At 49.1% G+C, this 20,516-nt stretch overlaps 1 protein-coding gene across 3 annotated transcripts in view; it reads left to right on the forward strand.

The window, feature by feature from the left end:
• LOC137344771 (collagen alpha-1(XXVI) chain) overlaps window positions 1-20,516 on the forward strand; it is a 579,410-nt gene that overhangs the window by 242,407 nt on the left and 316,487 nt on the right. For 2 of the 3 annotated variants that reach the window (XM_068007902.1, XM_068007904.1), the window contains one exon: window positions 7,043-7,146. In XM_068007902.1, the coding sequence (XP_067864003.1) occupies window positions 7,043-7,146 (104 nt within the window). The remainder of the gene's footprint in view (window positions 1-7,042; window positions 7,147-20,516) is intronic. The other variant, XM_068007903.1, reaches the window with a different exon arrangement.

Consider the following 20,516-nt stretch of genomic DNA (forward strand, 5'->3'; position numbering starts at 1 on the left):
AGTCTCTCAAACACACATTCACCTTCCTGATCTGCCGATCCCTGGGCCAATTAGCACGTGGCTCGGGTAGTAATCCCGAGATTACCACCCGTGAGGTCCTGCTTTTTAATTTAGTTCCCAGCTTCTGATATTCCCTGAGCAGGACCTCCCTTCTCTTCCCTATGTCATTGATCCCAACATGGACAACAACAACTGGGTTATCCCCCTCACTCTCCAGTTGCTCCGAGATGTCCTTTACTCGTGCACCAGGTAGGCAACACACCCTCCTGGACTCTCTGTCGTGACTGTAGGGGACACTATCTATCCCCCTAATTATCGAATCCCCTATGACTACAACCTTTCTATTTTTCTCCTCTCCCCCTGGGACTGCCCCCTGCTCCATGGTGCCATGGTTCGCATTCTGGCTGTCCACCCCGAAGCCTACATCCTCATCCTCACAGATAGCAAGTATATTGTACCTGTTGGACAGGACCAGTGTCTGCAGGACCTCCTTCTCTGCCTCCCCTTGGTTCCCCACACCTGCTGACTAACAGTCACTCTCCCCCCCTGTACCTGTGCTTTCCTCTGAAGTGTGACTTGATTCTGGAGAGAACTATCCAGAAATTCCTCCCCCTCCCTTATATGTCTCTAACTCACGCTCCAGCTCAAGGGCTCTGAGCCGGAGTGTCTCAAGGCAGAGACATTTCCTGCAGATGTGGCAACCTGGGACAGCCTTGTTGTCCACAGACTCCCACAAACTGCAGTCCCGTCACATTGCCTGTGCTGCCATTTCTAATCTTTATTTCTTGATTTATTAGTTATCAGCAGTTTATTGCTAGAACCAATAGAATCACTTGAGATCTAGATTATATTTAGTAGATGGATTTAGCTTGATTTCAAATTAATTAGTAATTAGTTGCTCTGATTATTTATTTATGTAACTATTTATTTAAAGTTGATAACATTTGATAAAGTTTAAATTAAACACTTAGCTTAAATTCCTCAGGTTCTGCTGCTCCTCCCTCTACATTGTCTGTGGCATCACTTTATCCCCAAATTTGTTTACTTGTGTTCTGCTGCTCACTTGCTCTTTTTAAATGCTCTGCATTCCCGCTCTTTTTGAGCGTCGTTGTGAGGAAACACTTTGCTGACTGCATACTTTGCCCATCGACTAGTGACAGTCACATTCAAGTCAGCAAACAGTTTCCTCAATTGTTCCTGGGTTCTCTGGGTGGTTGGGACAGTGTTTACTCTTTATGCCATTGCCTCCCAGGCATTCTGCACTGCTGTCCTGTCGGGAGGATGCCTCGTGCCAAATGGACAACTCTCCTTCCCCCCACTTCCTGGTGCAACAACGTCCTAATGTCTCTAAATCAAGATGTCCTGCATGGTGCTGTCCCATTACAACAACAACAACTTGCATTTATATAGCGCCTTTAATGTGGTAAAAGGTCCCAAGGCACTTCACAGGAGTGATTATCAAACAAAACTTTGACCAAGTCACATAAGGAGATATCTGGACAGATGAACAAAAACTTGGTCAAAGAGGTAGGTTTTAGGGAGCGTCATAAAGAAGGAGAGGGAGAGAGGCGGAGAGGCATAGGGAGCAAATTCCAGAACTTAGGGCTTAGACGGCTGAAGGCACGGTCGTCAATGGTGGAGCGAAGAAAATTGGGGATGCACAAGATGCCAGAATTGGAGCAGCGCAGAGATCTGCGCATTCAAAATAACCCTTCTCTTTAAATAGCTACCTTAGCCCTTTAAGTAGCTGCGGCAGAGCAGCATTCCTTCCTACCCCTCCCACCTCCCCCTTCAACATCCGAGCTTCCACTGACTGGTGGGTTAAATACCAGGACTTTCCAATGCAATTGGTAATGAGGCCCAAACCATAAGTTGGAGTAGGAAAGGCAGAGTGAAGTACAAGGGGAAACAATACTGTAATAAGTTTCCAGCTGCTACACTCTGAAAATTTGTTCCACTATTGCTAAGGCGTTTTGGGCTAGTTACGTTGGTACTTGATGTACCATAAGCTTCCTTAAAAGGGCAGCTCAGGCACTTGGCTAAATGTGTCTTGTCTCACTGGCTGCTATACCAGTCTTCACTAATGTTTCTGCAGCTCTTCCTCATTTTCATTGCCTCCTTTCTGTTCTGGCAGGCCTGTTTGATTTTTCTCTTTCTCCATGATTAGCCCCTTTTTGCAGAGCAAAGCTATGGAGAATGCAGCCTGTCACGATGATCTCGGTGACCTTGGGCAGGGCGTGGTGTGGGAGGATGCAGCCTGTCACGATGATCTCGGTGACTTTGGGCAGGGTGTGGTGTGGGAGGATGCAGCCTGTCACGATGATCTCGGTGACTTTGGGCAGGGTGTGGTGTGGGAGGATGCAGCCTGTCACAATGATCTCGGTGACCTTGGGCAGGGTGTGGTGTGGGAGAATGCAGCCTGTCACGATGATCTCGGTGACCTTGGGCAGGGTGTGGTGTGGGAGGATGCAGCCTGTCACGATGATCTCGGTGACCTTGGGCAGGGTGTGGTGTGGTCTTTGAAGTTGCTTCTGATGCTATGCTCACTAATGATACTGGTGGTCAGATGAGCCTCAGTCTATCTGACCTCTGCTTTTGTCTGTGAATCCGCCCCCGGTATCGTTAGTTAGCTCTGACGGAGCAGCCTCAGTCTCTCAGTTGCAAATCTTGCACTCTACTTTCCCCTGCAAAGAAAGGCAGCAAATGATTTGTGCAAAATGAATGCATTGTGGGGGCTGCTGAGGTCATGGGAATTGACTTGCATTATTCTGTTGTGTGGTCGTAGACCAGCTGAATGTTTAGAGAGTAGAACCCCTTTCTGTTCATGTGTCCTACAGCATTATGGGCACTGGCCCAAATGCTACATACTCAGTCAATCACTCTTTGCACTTGTGGAAATCTGGAAGTGCGATGGAATTGTGTTGATTTCTCACACGGCCTCCTGAATAAAACATCAGTCACCCCCTTGATGTGTCTGTCGATAGTGACCTGGGTCCCCAGACGTTCCCAGCACTAACCTAGAAGGAACCAAAAGTATAATAATGAAGTGCCATGGTGATCTTGATGACTATTGGCAATGCCGTCTGGATTGTAGGTATTGACTGCAGGTCCTCATGTAGGAGATGGCACGATTTAGTCATGACCTCACTGCTAAACTGTGGCAGAAGCCACTGCTCCTCAGTCAATTCCAGGTAGCTGTCACTGGAATGATGCATCCAATGGGGGCACAGTGATGAGATGGACAGTAGGCCTTGGTTCCACCTTACATCTCTGTCAGCCATTCCTTTTCCTGCTTCTTCAGCCAAGTCCAGTGCCAGGGGAGCACCAAATGTTGTGCTGATTGTACTGTGTATACAGAACAGCATTAGGTGCCAGTAATAATGCCTCAACTCCGAGTGAGAAGGTCATGGGGTCAAGTCCCAATCCAGAGGCTTGAGCACAAAATCTATGCTGATAATTCAGTGCAGTACTGAGGGAGTGCTGCACTGCCGGAGGTGCTGTCTTTCGGATAAGATGTTAAACCGAGGCCCATCTGCTCTCTCAGGTGGACGTAAAAGATCCCATGACATTGGGCCAGAAACCGCTCCCCAAATTACGGAGGAGCTCAACCGCACTCCCTGTCTTTAGTGGTGAATTGAAGGAGCAAGTTCCAGGTTCAGACATGTGCAGTGAAACGCAGAAATCTGGAACTTGCTCTTATTGGTTCACTGGCGATAAGACAGCTTCGAATTAAAGGGCCATCACACGCTGCAATCAGAGAAATCATTGAAAAATCGCCAACTTGCTTATCCGCCCAGCTAGAAGGTAACTAATTATGCCACAAAACAGGTATACTTAAAAATACAGGTCTAAACTTAGTTTTAACAGCGTGGTAAATCTTAACGACTGCCAAACACTTAAAAATTAACTTTTGAAAGTATGGAGTCTCATATTACTCCTTATTTTAATAGTTATGGGGCCCTTTTAAAAAAAATTATTTAAATTAAAAAATTATCCTGGGGCAGCGCTCCCCCTCCCCACTGGCACTCCGGGTCAGCGCTCCCCCTCCCCACTGGCACTCCGGGTCAGCGCTCCCCCTCCCCACTGGCACTCCGGGTCAGCGCTCCCTCTGCCCACTGACACTCCGGGTCAGCGCTCCCTCTGCCCACTGACTCTCCCAGTTCAGCGCTCCCCCTCCCCACTGGCACTCCGGGTCAGCGCTCCCCCTCCCCACTGACACTCCGGGTCAGCGCTCCCTCTGCCCACTGACTCTCCCGGGTCAGCGCTCCCTCTGCCCAATGACTCTCCCGGGTCAGCGCTCCCTCTGCCCACTGACTCTCCCGGGTCAGCGCTCCCTCTACCCACTGACTCTCCTAGTTCAGCGCTCCCTCTGCCCACTGACTCTCCTAGTTCAGCGCTCCCTCTGCCCAATGACTCTCATGGTTCAGCGCTCCCTCTGCCCACTGACTCACCCGGGTCAGCGCTCCCTCTGCCCACTGACTCTCCCGGGTCAGCACTCCCTCTGCCCACTGACTCTCCCGGGTCAGCACTCCCTCTGCCCACTGACTCTCCTAGTTCAGCGCTCCCTATGCCCACTGACTCTCCCGGGTCAGCGCTCCCTCTGCCCACTGACTCTCCCGGGTCAGCACTCCCTCTGCCCAATGACTCTCCCGGGTCAGCGCTCCCTCTGCCCACTGACTCTCCCGGGTCAGCGCTCCCTCTACCCACTGACTCTCCTAGTTCAGCGCTCCCTCTGCCCACTGACTCTCCTAGTTCAGCGCTCCCTCTGCCCAATGACTCTCATGGTTCAGCGCTCCCTCTGCCCACTGACTCACCCGGGTCAGCGCTCCCTCTGCCCACTGACTCTCCCGGGTCAGCACTCCCTCTGCCCACTGACTCTCCCGGGTCAGCACTCCCTCTGCCCACTGACTCTCCTAGTTCAGCGCTCCCTATGCCCACTGACTCTCCCGGGTCAGCGCTCCCTCTGCCCACTGACTCTCCCGGGTCAGCGCTCCCTCTGCCCACTGACTCTCCCGGGTCAGCGCTCCCTCTGCCCACTGACTCTCCCGGGTCAGCGCTCCCTCTGCCCACTGTCTCTCCTAGTTCAGCACTCCCTCTGCCCACTGACTCTCCCGGGTCAGCGCTCCCTCTGCCCACTGACTCTCCCGGGTCAGCGCTCCCTCTGCCCACTGACTCTCCCGGGTCAGCGCTCCCTCTGCCCACTGACTCTCCCGGGTCAGCGCTCCCTCTGCCCACTGACTCTCCTAGTTCAGTGCTCCCTCTGCCCACTGACTCTCCCGGGTCAGCGCTCCCTCTGCCCACTGTCTCTCCTAGTTCAGCACTCCCTCTGCCCACTGACTCTCCCGGGTCAGCGCTCCCTCTGCCCACTGACTCTCCCGGGTCAGCGTTCCCTCTGCCCACTGACTCTCCCGGGTCAGCGCTCCCTCTGCCCACTGACTCTCCTAGTTCAGCACTCCCTCTGCCCACTGACTCTCCCGGGTCAGCACTCCCTCTCCCCACTGACTCTCCTAGTTCAGCGCTCCCTATGCCCACTGACTCTCCTAGTTCAGCGCTCCCTATGCCCACTGACTCTCCTGGTTCAGCGCTCCCTCTGCCCACTGACTCTCCCGGGTCAGCGCTCCCTCTGCCCACTGACTCTCCCGGGTCAGCGCTCCCTCTGCCCACTGACTCTCCCGGGTCAGCGCTCCCTCTGCCCACTGACTCTCCCGGGTCAGCGCTCCCTCTGCCCACTGTCTCTCCTAGTTCAGCACTCCCTCTGCCCACTGACTCTCCCGGGTCAGCGCTCCCTCTGCCCACTGACTCTCCCGGGTCAGCGCTCCCTCTGCCCACTGACTCTCCCGGGTCAGCGCTCCCTCTGCCCACTGACTCTCCTAATTCAGTGCTCCCTCTGCCCACTGACTCTCCCGGGTCAGCGCTCCCTCTGCCCACTGTCTCTCCTAGTTCAGCACTCCCTCTGCCCACTGACTGTCCTGGTTCAGCGCTCCCTCTGCCCACTGACTCTCATGGTTCAGCACTCCCTCTGCCCACTGACTCTCCCGGGTCAGCGCTCCCTCTGCCCACTGACTCTCCCGGGTCAGCGCTCCCTCTGCCCACTGACTCTCCCGGGTCAGCGCTCCCTCTGCCCACTGACTCTCCCGGGTCAGCGCTCCAGGATTGACCCTAATGTGCACCCAGGTATTTGCCAGTGATGTTCCTGAGCTCCTCATGGTGAAGGTGAGTGGGAGGGGCTTCAGTTGCTGAGTTTATTTTTCTTTCAGTGGGTAGTCAGGGTCAGAGGTCGTGGGTTCAAGTCCCAGTCCAAAGACTTGAGCACATAATCCAGGCTGACACTCCTGGTGCAGTACTGAGGGAGTACTGCACTGTCAGAGGCACCGTCTGCCCTTTCAGTTGGATATAAAAGATCCCATGGCACTATTTTGAAGAAGAGCAGGGGAGTTCTCCCCACTATCCTGGGGCCAATATTTATCTCTCAACCAATATCACTAAAACAGATTATCTGGTCATTATCACGTTGATGTTTGTGGGATCTTGCTGTGCACAAATTAGCTGCCACGTTTCTGACATTACAACAGTGACTACATTCCAAAAGTACTTCATTGGCTGTAAAGCGCTTTGGGACGTCCTGAGGTTGTGAAAGACGCTATATAAATGCAAGATCTTTCTTTTTCTGTGGGCAGGTGTGTAGTCTCAGTTTGATACTTTGGCCAAAACCAGGAATTTGCCAACTAGGAAACATTACCCGAGTCATCCCATTCTGAGGGTCGCTGCATTGGAGATCCAGAGTGTTGCTCTTTCATCTCAGTGGAGGTTGTGAGAGAAAGTCGTTCCTGTATTTAAGGTCAGGTAGTTGTGGAGGATTTCTTAAATCCAAGTAATCGTAGATTTCCCATCCTGGCTTTGTATTTGTTCCTATTGTGTAGGATCATGTTATTCTTTAGACTCCTTGATTAAGAGCAAAAAAAAAAATTATTAAGGAAATAATAAATAAAAGTTTTGAACTGTGCCTGAAGATCTCACATCCTTGATTAGTTTCTTGTGCTAGTTACAGGACTGTCATCAGACCCACGTACAAGGTGTCCTACAAGAATGTGACTGCCCTGGAATGGAGATGCTGCCCAGGATTCATGGGAAACAGCTGTGAGGATGGTAAGTCAGTGAGAAGTTGAGTTACTGGGAGCCTGGTGGAGCACATGATGGTCACTCAGAGCACTACCCCACCGGGCATGGCAATGCAACGGCCCCAACTTGTACACAAAGTCAGTGAGAAGTTGAAATGGCGGGTGATTCCTCAATCCCACGATGCAAGTGGGAAACTTCATGTCAACAAGCCGGAGCTACAATGCCTCCGCTGGGATCCCAGGATTGCGGAATCACCCCTAACGCCTGGGTACAGAAAGAGTAGGGCTGGACTTAATGGGTGATTTTAGCACCAAAACATGGTATTTCCCGGGGATGGCAATTGGAGTTTGGGAAGTAGGCACCCTCAAAGCTCAGCTTGTGCAAACATTCACTGATGATGGTAACTTCTTAAATGAACTGTTATTTTCAGTCAATGACTTTTTATCAGAAACTGTGCCAAATGTGTAAAGTACAGATTTAGGGCCATGGGAAACCCTGGAATAGTGTTGGTGTTGGGACCTCTGTCTCAAAGCTTCACTGTTCTCATTGTGGACTTGCACTGAGCACTGGTTCCACACTGGTATTACTGCCTCTAACTCTTACACTGGTTCCACACTGGTATTACTGCCTCTAACTCTTACACTGGTTCCACACTGGTATTACTGCCTCTAACCCTTACACTGGTTCCACACTGGTATTACTGCCTCTAACCCCTGCACTGGTTCCACACTGGTATTACTGCCTCTAACCCTTACACTGGTTCCACACTGGTATTACTGCCTCCAACCCTTACACTGGTTCCACACTGGTATTACTGCCTCTAACCCCTGCACTGGTTCCACACTGGTATTACTGCCTCTAACTCTTACACTGGTTCCACACTGGTATTACTGCCTCTAACCCCTGCACTGGTTCCACACTGGTATTACTGCCTCTAACCCCTGCACTGGTTCCACACTGGTATTACTGCCTCTAACTCTTACACTGGTTCCACACTGGTATTACTGCCTCTAACCCTTACACTGGTTCCACACTGGTATTACTGCCTCTAACTCTTACACTGGTTCCACACTGGTATTACTGCCTCTAACCCTTACACTGGTTCCACACTGGTATTACTGCCTCTAACTCTTACACTGGTTCCACACTGGTATTACTGCCTCTAACTCTTACACTGGTTCCACACTGGTATTACTGCCTCTAACCCTTGCACTGGTTCCGGACGGGTATTGTATAGAATGGTGCCTGGCAGTGGGCACCAAGACTCATTCGAATTATGAGGCTCTGTAAAAGCTGGAGTGAGTTGCCAGTGCCAGAATCTCAAGATTGAATTACAGCCTTTAACTCAAGCTTTAATACTTCCTTTATTATTTTATATAATAGTTATTTAGTTATTTTTGAGTACTGAGGAAGCAAAGTAATTTTTTTACTGATATGTACTCACTGAGTTTAATATTGATCAGTGTCTGTCAATTAGTTTAGGAACCACTCTGTATTTATTATGCAAAGTATAATCGTTAACTGTAGTAGCTGTTTAGCATAGGATTGCTCATTCATTAGTTTTCATCATCCGGCCTCTTAATTGGATACAATTCTTGTTGAAATTGCTTACTATGAGATTTTACCCCCTGAAATGGATCTCCCGGACACGCACAGTGACACTGTGATGTTGCTCTTTCTATTGGGACTGTAACTACCACCTGGCTCTCTCACCAGGTAAGTGGCTCTGAACTACTGAGACTGTAAGACCCTTTCCAAAATCAGAGGTGAGTTTGAACACCAGCACAGCTCAACGCTCAAACTTGGCAATTTAGGTTGGGAGGAAATCTCGAAACTACTGTTGTCTGGAGTGATAATAGGAGTAGAATCACTAATACTGTGATTGGGCTGCTCGTTGTCAGAAGTATATCAATTCAAAAAATAAATTAATTTCAAAGAGCCAGGACTCCTGCTCCTTTGCTGATGATGCCACTTTAAGTTAACAATGGCCTTCTCAATGCTTGATGTTTCAGCAGAACAGTGTGTCCTAAAGTGACACACGGACTAGTCAACAACACAATGAGGAAAGCAGGCTCCGCACGTCTTACAAATGACAGTTTCAGATGCCCTGTGTTTCTTTTATGCCACTTGCTGCTTGCAGCTCTTTCAAACCATGGAGATTTCCTGCTAATAAGAGACGATTGTCAGGGTTTCCTGGAACTAACCTGTGGATACCGGGTACAGGAGGGGCAATACACCGTACAGGAGGGGCAATACCCCGTACAGGAGGGGCAATACCCAGTACAGGAGGGGCAAAACCCGGTACAGGAGGGGCAAAACCCGGTACAGGAGGGGCAAAACCCGGTACAGGAGGGGCAAAACCCGGTACAGGAGGGGCAATACCCGGTACAGGAGGGGCAATACCCGGTACAGGAGGGGCAATACCCCGTACAGAGGAGCAATACCCAGTACAGGAGGGGCAATACCCAGTACAGGAGGGGCAATACCCCGTACAGGAGGGGCAATACCCCGTACAGGAGGGGCAATACCCCGTACAGAGGGGCAATACCCAGTACAGGATGGGCAATACCCAGTATTTCACAAACTATTCCAGTGCAATCTTTGATTTTTACATTTGTTTCTAATAAACTGATTTGATTTTAGTGAGTTTAGACTGAGTCGGTGATGTGATAATATTGTATCAGTAAATCACATCATTATTATAAACATCTCTTGTGTATACAAACCCAGAAGAATGACCTCCTGGCCAATTGGCCACATTGCTGGAGCCCTGATCAGATTCTGATGTCAGTGATTCACACAGGAGTTTCCTGGTTTTGTTCTCACACGTCAACCTTCAATCACAGAGACACGGCGACGGCTCGAGTAACACCTGGCACTACAGGCGCTCACCGCCTGTGTCAGTTTCATTCGACACAGATTGATGGTGATTGACAGTGGAATGTGTTCAACTCTCGAATGGATCTTGACTGAGGTTAGGGAGGAAAGCAAAGCCTGATATGTGGCAGAATGAGGGCCTGAGTCTGTTCAAACCACATGGGTGGGCGGGAATCCCAGCTTCGAGGGACTGTTACCCGACAACTAGTTCTTATAGAATCATAGAATCATAGAATGGATACAGCGCAGAAGGAGGCCATTCGGCCCTTCGAGCCTGTGCCGGCTCTTTGTAAGAGCAATCCAGATAGTCCCATTCCCCCGCTCTTTCCCCGTAGCCCTGCAAATTTTTTCCCTTCAAATATTTTTCCAATTCCTTTTGAAAGCCAATATTGAATCTGCTTCCACCACCATTTCAGGGAATGCATTCCAGATCATAACTACTCGCTGCGTAAAAAAGTTTTTCCTCACGTCGCCTTTGGTTCTTTTGCCAATCACCATAAATCTGTGTCCTCTGGTTCTCGACCCTTCCGCCAATGGGAACAGTTTCTCTTTATTTACTTTATCTAAACCCTTCATGATTTTGAACACTTCGATCAAATCTCCTCTTAACCTTTTCTGTTCTAAGGAGAACAACCCCAGCTTCTCCAGTCTCTCCATGTAACTGATGTCCCTCATCCCTGGAACCATACGAGTAAATCTTTTCTGCACCCTCTCTAAGGCCTTCACATCCTTCCTAAAGTGCGGTGCCCAGAATTGGACACAATACTCCAGTTGTGGCTGAACCAGTGTTTTATAAAGGTTCAACATGACTTCCTTACTTTTGTATTCTATGCCTCTATTTATAAAGCCCAGGATCCCGTATGCTTTTTTAACCACTTTCTCAACCTGTCCTGCCACATACAATGACCTGTGCACACATACCCCCAGATCTCTCTGTTCTTGCACCCCCTTTAGAATTGTACCGTTTAGTTTATATTGCCTTTCCTCATTCTTCCTGCCAAAATGTATCACTTCACATTTTTCTGTGTTAAATTTCATTTGCCACGTGTCTGCCCATTCCACCAGCCTGTCTATGTCCTCTTGAAGTCTATCACTATCCTCCTCACTGTTCACTACACTTCCAAGTTTTGTGTCATCTGCAAATTTTGAAATTGTGCCCTGTACACCCAAGTCCAAGTCATTAATATATATCAAGAAAAGCAGAGGTCCTAGTACCGACCCCTGGGGAACACCACTGTACACCTCCCTCCAGTCCGAAAAACAACTGTTCACCACTACTCTGTTTCCTGTCACTGAGCCAATTTTGTATTCATGCTGCCACTGCCCCTTTTATTCCATGGGCTTCAATTTTGCTGACAAGCCTATTATGTGGCACTTTATTAAACGCCTTTTGAAAGTCCATATACACAACATCAACCGCATTGCCCTCATCAACCCTCTCTGTTACCTGATCAAAAAAAAGCCTCATCAAGTTAGTTAAACACGATTTGCCTTTAACAAATCCGTGCTGGTTTTCCTTTATTAATCCACACTTGTCCAAGTGACTATTAATTCTGTCCCGGATTATCATTTCTAAAAGTTTCACCATCACCGAGGTTAAACTGACTGGCCTCTAGTTGCTGGGTTTATCCTTACACCCTTTTTTGAACAAGGGCATAACATTTGCAATTCTCCAGTCCTCTGGCACCACCCCCATATCTCAGGAGGATTAGAAGATTATGGCCAGTACCTCCGCAATTTCCACCGTTACTTCCCTCAGCAACCTAGGATGCATCCCATCCGGACCGGGTGATTTATCTACTTTATGTACAGCTAGTCTTTCCAGTACCTCCTTTTTTATCAATTTTTAGCCCATCCAGTATCTCAACCACCTCCTCTTTTACTGTGATTTTGACAGCATCTTCTTCCTTGGTAAAGACTGATGCAAAGTACTCATTTAGGACCTCAACCATGCCCTCTGCCTCCATGAGTAGATCTCCTTTTTGGTCCCTAATCAGCCCCACCCCTCCTCTTACTACTCGTTTACTGTTTACATGCCTGTAGAAGACTTTTGGATTCCCTTTTATGTTGGCCGCCAGTCTATTCTCACACTCTCTCTTTGCCCCTTTTATTTCTTTTTTCACTTCTCCTCTGGACTTTCTACATTCAGACTGGTTCTCACTTGTATTATCAACCTGACATCTGTCAGACACCCCCTTTTTCTACTTCATCTTATTCTCTCTCTCTCTTTCATCATCCAGGGAGCTCTGGCTTTAGTTGCCCTACCTTTCCCTCTCGTGGGAATGTACCTAGACTGTACCCGAACCATCTCCTCTTTAAAGGCCGCCCATTGTTTGATTACAGTTTTGCCTGCCAATCTGCGAATCCAATTTACCCGGGCCAGATCCGTTCTCAACCCACTGAAATTGGCCCTCCTCCAATTAAGTATTTTTACTCTAGATTGCTCCTTGTCCTTTTCCATAACTAATCTAAACCTTATGATACTATGATCACTGTTCCCTAAATGCTCCCCCACTGACACTTGCTCCATTAGACCCACCTCATTCCCCAGAACCAGATCCAGCAATTCCTCCTTCCTCATTGGGCTGGAAACGCACTGATCAAGAAAGTTCTCCTGAACACACTTCAGAAATTCCTCCCCCTCTTTGCCCCTTTACTCTATTACTATCCCAGTCTATATTAGGGTAGTTGAAGTCCCCCATTATCACAACTCTGTAGTCTAATTTCTCTGCAAATTTGTTCCTCTATTTCCTTCCCACTAGTTGGTGGTCTACAGAATAAATGTAAGGAGTCTTACAACACCAGGTTATAGTCCAACAGTTTTATTTGAAATCACAAGCTTTCAGAGGCTTCCTCCTTCGTCAGGTAAGTCGAAGGAGAAAGCCTCCGAAAGCTTGTGATTTCAAATAAAACTGTTGGACTATAACCTGGTGTTGTAAGACTCCTTACATTTGTCCACCCCAGTCCATCACTGGCATCTCCACATCATGTCTATAGAATACACCCAGTAGTGTAATGGCAACTCTATTGTTTCTTAACTCTAACCAAATAGATTCTGTCCTTGACCCCTCCAGGACATCCTCTCTCTCCAGCACTGCAATACTCTCCTTAATCAATACTGCCACCCCCCCCGCCTCCTTTTTCTCCTTCCCTATCTTAGAATCATAGAAATTTACGGCACAGATGGAGGCCATTTGGCTAAAAAAGAGCTATCCAGCCTAATGCAACTTTCCAGCTCTTGGTCCGTAGCCCTGTCAGTTACAGCACTTCAAGTGCACAGCCAAGCTCATTTTAAATGTGATGAGGGTTTCTGCCTCTCCCACCCTCTCAGGCAGTGAGTTCCAGACCCCCACCACCCTCTGGGTGAAAAAAATTCTCCTCAATTCCCCTCTAATCCTTCGACCAATTACTTTAAATCTATGCCCCCCTGGTCACTGACCCCTCTACTAAGGGAAATAGGTCCTTCCTATCCACTATCTAGGCCCCTCATAATTTTATACACCTCAATTAAATCTCCCCTCAGCCTCCTTTGTTCCAAAGAAAACAACCCCAACCTATCCAATCTTTTCTCATAGCTAAAATTCTCCAGCCCTGGCAACATCCTTGTAAATCTCCTCTGTACCCTCTCTAGTGCAATTACATCTTTCCTGTAATGTGGTGACCAGAACTGTACACAGTACTCAAGCTGCGGCCTAACTAATGTTTTACACAGTTCCAGCATAACCTTCCTGCTCTTATATTCTATGCCTCAGCTAATAAAGGAAAGTATCTTGTATGCCTTTTTAACCACCTTATCTACCTGACCTGCTACCTTCAGGGATCTGTGGACATGCACTCCAAGGTCCCTCACTTCCTCTACACCTCTCAGTATCCTCCCATTTATTGTGTATTCCCTTGCCTTGTTTGCCCTCCCCAAATGCATTACCTCACACTTCTCCAATTGAATTCCATTTGCCACTTTTCTGCCCACCTGACCAGTCCATTGAAATCTTCCTGCAGTCCACAGCTTTCCTCCTCACTATCAACCACATGGCCAATTTTGGTATGTCTGCAAACTTCTTAATCATGCCCCCTATATTTAAGTCTGAATCATTAATATATACCACAAAAAATAAGGCACCTAGTACTGAGCCCTGTGGAACCCCACTGGCAACAGCCTTCCAGTTACAAAAACACCCGTTGACCATTAACCTTTGCTTCCTGCCATTGAACCAATTTTAGATCCAACTTGCCACTTTCCCTTGGATCCCATGGGTGTTTACTTTTTTGACCAGTCTGCCATGTGGGACCTTGTCAAAAGCCTTGCTAAAATCCATTTGCACTACATCAAACTACCTCATCGGCCCTCTTTGCTACCTGCTCAAAAAATTCAATCAAGTTAGTCAGACCTTCCCTTAACAAATCCAAACTGACTGTCCTCGATTAAGGCCACTGCATCATATTCCCGTCTGGCTATTTGCGCCTGCGGCTCACCAACCTTATTTACCACACTTCGTGCATTAACCCACGTGCAGTCTAAACCTACCTTTGACCTTCCTGTATTTTCTCTTAGTCTGATTCCACCTAATACTATACTGTTTCCCACTCTAATACTACCTGTCTCTCCCAATCCTTTGTGCGCCTTGTTTCTCCTTTCTAATGCTACATCCTGGTGCCCAGCCCCCTGCCAAATTAGTTTAAACCCTCCCCCACAGCACCATCAATGAATAGTGTTTGCTGTTAATTGTATGATATATATCAATTAGTGTTAAATTGCATTCAGGAGGTGCATAACAATTGGGGACTCTCGAGTGTCCATATATCTGAGAGCTTATCTCGGGTGAGGAGCTTGTAATGTGGAGCTCTGTGAATAAAGTCCTGGAAGCAACTGAGGACCAGGCTCTGGTATTCCATCCTTCACCACACGGCTGTCCAATTTATAACATTTGCTTCGAAATAGCAGAGCGGGGTGCGGGAGGGTGGCAAAATGTACCCAGCATTCCAGAGTGGCACCACTGGCCAATTAGATCCTGTTCCTCCCCTAAGGTTGTAAGGGGTCACCTGATCAACTGAGGTGGACAGATGTTGTTACCAGTGGAATGGTTTCCCAACTGTTGTGACCAGTTCTTGCCACATCTGGCGTGTGTTGCCTGAAAGATGACCTGCAGCTCAGCCAATTAGCAGCAGTGGTTAGAGATTGATAAAAGCTCTGTGCTAAACTGGTCTTAAATTAAATGTCAGCGTTGGTGAAGTTGAGGCCGCCATCTTTGGAAAGAATTTATTACGGCCGTAACGATGTGACAGTAACCTCTGAACCCCGACTGGGTTTAGTACATTACAGCTCGCACATGAATTTAGAGAGTTAGAGTTTAGACGATGGATTGATAGAGCTGCAGATTTAACTAGTGGAGAAACTTAACTTAGATACTTGATGTTGTGCTCAATGTGCAGGAGGTGAGTTAGGAATAATATATTAGCCCAGCGCTTCTGTCACACAAATGGAAGATTTTGCGAAATATAAGCTGCTTCATGCAGTTCATATTTATAATCTGCACACAGCTAAAATATCACAAAACACATCCCATGCCAAGAGTAACTGTGGGGAAATACCTCAACTGGCCCTTCAGTACACAGCACTCAGTGAGTACCTGCAGGAAGGTGAACCGTTAGTTAAGTGAAGAAGATGAAAATCCCAGAGCACCTGCTGTTTCCCTTCTGTTTGCTTTAGTGACCAGATATCACAGATCACCATCGCCAGCCCCGATCACCATCGCCAGCCCAGATCACCATCGCCAGCCCAGATCACCATCGCCAGCCCCGATCACCATCGCCAGCCCCGATCACCATCGCCAGCCCCGATCACCATCGACAGCCCCGATCACCATCGCCAGCCCAGATCACCATCGCCAGCCCCGATCACCATCGACAGCCCAGATCACCATCGCCAGCCCCGATCACCATCGACAGCCCAGATCACCATCGCCAGCCCCGATCACCATCGCCAGCCCCGATCACCATCGCCAGCCCCGATCACCATCGCCAGCCCAGATCACCATAGACAGCCCCGATCACCATCGCCAGCCCCGATCACCATCGCCAGCCCCGATCACCATCGCCAGCCCCGATCACCATCGCCAGCCCAGATCACCATCGGCAGCCCCGATCACCATAGCCAGCCCCGATCACCATCGCCAGCCCAGATCACCATCGCCAGCCCCGATCACCATCGACAGCTCAGATCACCATCGACAGCCCCGATCACCATCGACAGCACCGATTACCATCGCCAGCCCCGATCACCATCGAACCATCGACAGCCCAGATCACCATCGAACCATCGTCAGCCCCGATTACCATCGTCAGCCCCGATCACCATCGACAGCCCCGATCACCATCGACAGCCCCGATCACCATCGCCAGCCCCGATCACCATCGAACCATCGACAGCCCAGATCACCATCGAACCATCGCCAGCCCCGATCACCATCGTCAGCCCCGATCACCATCGACAGCCCCGATCACCATCGAACCATCGCCAGCCCCGTTCATCATCGTCAGCCCCGATCACCATCGACAGCCCCGATCACCATCGAACCATCGACAGCCCGATCACCATCAAACCATTGACAGCCCCGATCACCATTGACAGCCCCGATCACCATCGACAGCCCCGATCACCATCGACAGCCCCGATCACCATCGAACCATCGACAGCCCCGATCACCATCGACAGCCCCGATCACCATCGAACCATCGCCAGCCCCGATCACCATCGACAGCCCCGATCACCATCGAACCATCGACAGCCCCGATCACCATCGACAGCCCTGATCACCATCGAACCATCGCCAGCCCCGATCACCATCGACAGCCCCGATCACCATCGAACCATCGACAGCCCCGATCACCATCGACAGCCCCGATCACCATCGACAGCCCCGATCACCATCGAACCATCGACAGCCCCGATCACCATCGAACTATTGACAGCCCCGATCACCATCGACAGCCCCGATCACCATCGAACCATCGACAGCCCCGATCACCATGGACAGCCCCGATCACCATCGAACCATCGACAGCCCCGATCACCATCGACAGCCCCGATCACCATCGACAGCCCCGATCACCATCGACAGCCCCGATCACCATCGAACCGTCGACAGTCCCGATCACCATCGAACTATTGACAGCCCCGATCACCATCGAACTATTGACAGCCCCGATCACCATCGAACCATCGACAGCCCCGATCACCATCGAACTATTGACAGCCCCGATCACCATCGACAGCCCCGATCACCATCGAACCATCGACAGCCCCGATCACCATCGACAGCCCCGATCACCATTGACCGGCCCGATCACCATCGAACCATCGACAGCCCCGATCACCATCGACAGCCCCGATCACCATTGACCGGCCCGATCACCATCGAACCATCGACAGCCCTGATCACCATCGACAGTTCAAATCACATCGCTACAGACTCACTTTTAAAAATGCTGAACAGTGTTGGTGCTTCACACTCAGTCCCTGGCAAAGGCTGACACTGTAGCTTTTCACACAACAGGACAACAGGACGGGGGCCTTGGGCTGGTGGTCGGGCCTGTAGAGGGAGGGTGGTATGTGTTAAAGATTATCCCCGCTCTTGTGGAAATTCTTTGTAGAAATCTATCTTCCTTCTGTCACAAGCAGATTCTCCACCTACCCCCAAGTACCAACAGTATCGACTAGTAGACTGGCAGACTATCCACAATGTGACTATCGACTAGTAGACTAGCAGACAATCCACAATGTGACTATCGACTAGTAGACTAGCAGACTATCGACAGTGCGACTATCAACTAGTAGACTGGCAGACTATCGACCGTGAGACTATCAACTACTAGACTAGCAGACTATCGACAGTGCGACTATCAACTACTAGACTAGCAGACTATCGACCGTGAGACTATCAACTACTAGACTAGCAGACTATCGACCGTGAGACTATCAACTAGTAGACTGGCAGACTATCGACAGTGAGACTATCGACTAGTAGACTAGTGACAATTTAATTCCATTACAGTTTTGGACAATGATTTGAGTTTTCCCACGACAGTCCTGTTTATTTGGAGTTTATTGGGTTCGATCTAATCCTGAGAAAGATTCAAATTACACGTCTATGTGGCACTCACTGTCGTGCCACATCTGTTACTAATGCCCGCACTTGAAGAAATTAAATGCCAGCCCTTCATTAGTGAAGCATACACTGTTCTTAATGTTTCCTTGTGAAAGGTATTTTAGGATTTGATGAAATTGTGGTTTTTACTTGGATGGTGTTTGATGAGAATTCGAACAAACACTAATCTGTGACCAGGGTGTTCGTTAGTGACCAACCTCCTTCCAGTCCAGCACTCCCCACACTGTAACACACTGAACTCACTGCTCTTCAGAGTACAGAGCAGGCCGGATAAGGACAGACTGGACTGACCCCACGGCGTACTTCTGTGGTTTTTACAATGTACGGAGTCGTACAACACCAGGTTATAGTCCAACAGCTTTATTTGAAATCACAAGCTTTCGGAGCTTTGCTCCTTTTACAGTGTAGGCAGAGCCTGAAATAGCTTCAACATTCGATACCCTTTCACAATCAAATGGCACCAAGTTCTCAAGTATTTTTGAGAGGATGCTGAATTGTTGAAATGGTTTAGTTGCTAAAGTAATCAAGACGGGCTGTTGATGACAGGTCGGCACTCACTCTGTCACATTCACTCTGTCACATTCACTCTGTCACATTCACTCTGTCGGCACTCACTCTGTCGGCACTCACTCTGTCGGCACTCACTCTGTCGGCATTCACTCTGTCGGCACTCACTCTGTCACATTCACTCTGTCGGCACTCACTCTGTCACATTCACTCTGTCGGCACTCACTCTGTCGGCATTCACTCTGTTGGCACTCACTCTGTCACATTCACTCTGTCGGCACTCACTCTGTCACATTCACTCTGTCGGCACTCACTCTGTCACATTCACTCTGTCGGCACTCACTCTGTCGGCACTCACTCTGTCGGCACTCACACTGTCGGCACTCACTCTGTCGGCACTGTCGGCACTCACTCTGTCGGCACTCACTCTGTCGGCACTCACTCTGTCGGCATTCACTCTGTCGGCACTCACTCTGTCACATTCACTCTGTCGGCACTCACTCTGTCACATTCACTCTGTCGGCACTCACTCTGTCACATTCACTCTGTCGGCACTCACTCTGTCGGCACTCACTCTGTCGGCACTCACTCTGTCGGCACTCACACTGTCGGCACTCACTCTGTCGGCACTCACTCTGTCGGCACTCACTCTGTCGGCACTCACTCTGTCGGCATTCACTCTGTTGGCACTCACTCTGTCACATTCACTCTGTCGGCACTCACTCTGTCACATTCACTCTGTCGGCACTCACTCTGTCACATTCACTCTGTCGGCACTCACTCTGTCGGCACTCACACTGTCGGCACTCACTCTGTCACATTCACTCTGTCGGCACTCACTCTGTCACATTCACTCTGTCGGCACTCACTCTGTCACATTCACTCTGTCGGCACTCACTTTGTCACATTCACTCTGTCGGCACTCACTCTGTCACATTCACTCTGTCGGCACTCACTCTGTCGGCACTCACTCTGTCGGCACTCACTCTGTCGGCACTCACTCTGTCGGCACTCACTCTGTCGGCACTCACACTGGTTTTGAAATCAATAGAATGAAAATCAGGCGGGTTCCACAAGGAGCGAGCCGTCTCTCCGCTTGATCACCGTCAGGTGGTGGAGGTGAAAGTTTATCCCAAGTAACTCTTCCTCACCGGTTACCCTGGTGACGATCAGCACTCACTGATCAAACATATTGGGCAGGGGGAGAAAAATCAACAAAGCCAGAAATAATTTAAATCGATATTCAGATTAATCCGAAAGCTGTGCAACAGCGACTACCTGAAGGGGGTGGGATAATGGTGCTACTGTGTCTCTAAAGCTCCAGAGGAGGGGAGATTATTTTGCTGGCTTGCTCTTTGTGGTGAGATTGTGACTGTGTTTATAAAGAACATGATTTTGCTATAAATAATCAACAGAGGAATTCTCTCTCTAGTGTTAAAGGTTATAGAGCAAAGTACAGCCACAGGTAATCAGATACTCGATGGAATATGATGGGACTGACGAATTGTCAGCTCTGGAATGTGGCTATCTATGGTTGAATAATGAGAGTTTAAATGCTGATAGATATTCTTGGGCTTTGCTCAATTACTGTTGACTGTTGCAGAAACATTTTACAGACCATGGGTGATTAAATAATTTTAGTACCGTCCACAATAGAAGAGATTGTGGAAGGATTGGGCTGAATGAATTTTACTTTTCTTGTGCGTTCCTAAATTCTTAAGCCCTGTTCAGAGGCTAATGTATAGAGCAGTGCAATGGTGTGTTCCCTTCCCTCTGGCTCATATTTAATTTTCTCAGCTGATTGGAGATATCATTGACACACACTGGAGCCAGCCTAGTGCTTTTGGT

Source organism: Heptranchias perlo, chromosome 28 (assembly GCF_035084215.1).
Source record: "Heptranchias perlo isolate sHepPer1 chromosome 28, sHepPer1.hap1, whole genome shotgun sequence".
Taxonomy (NCBI): Eukaryota; Metazoa; Chordata; class Chondrichthyes; order Hexanchiformes; family Hexanchidae; genus Heptranchias; species Heptranchias perlo.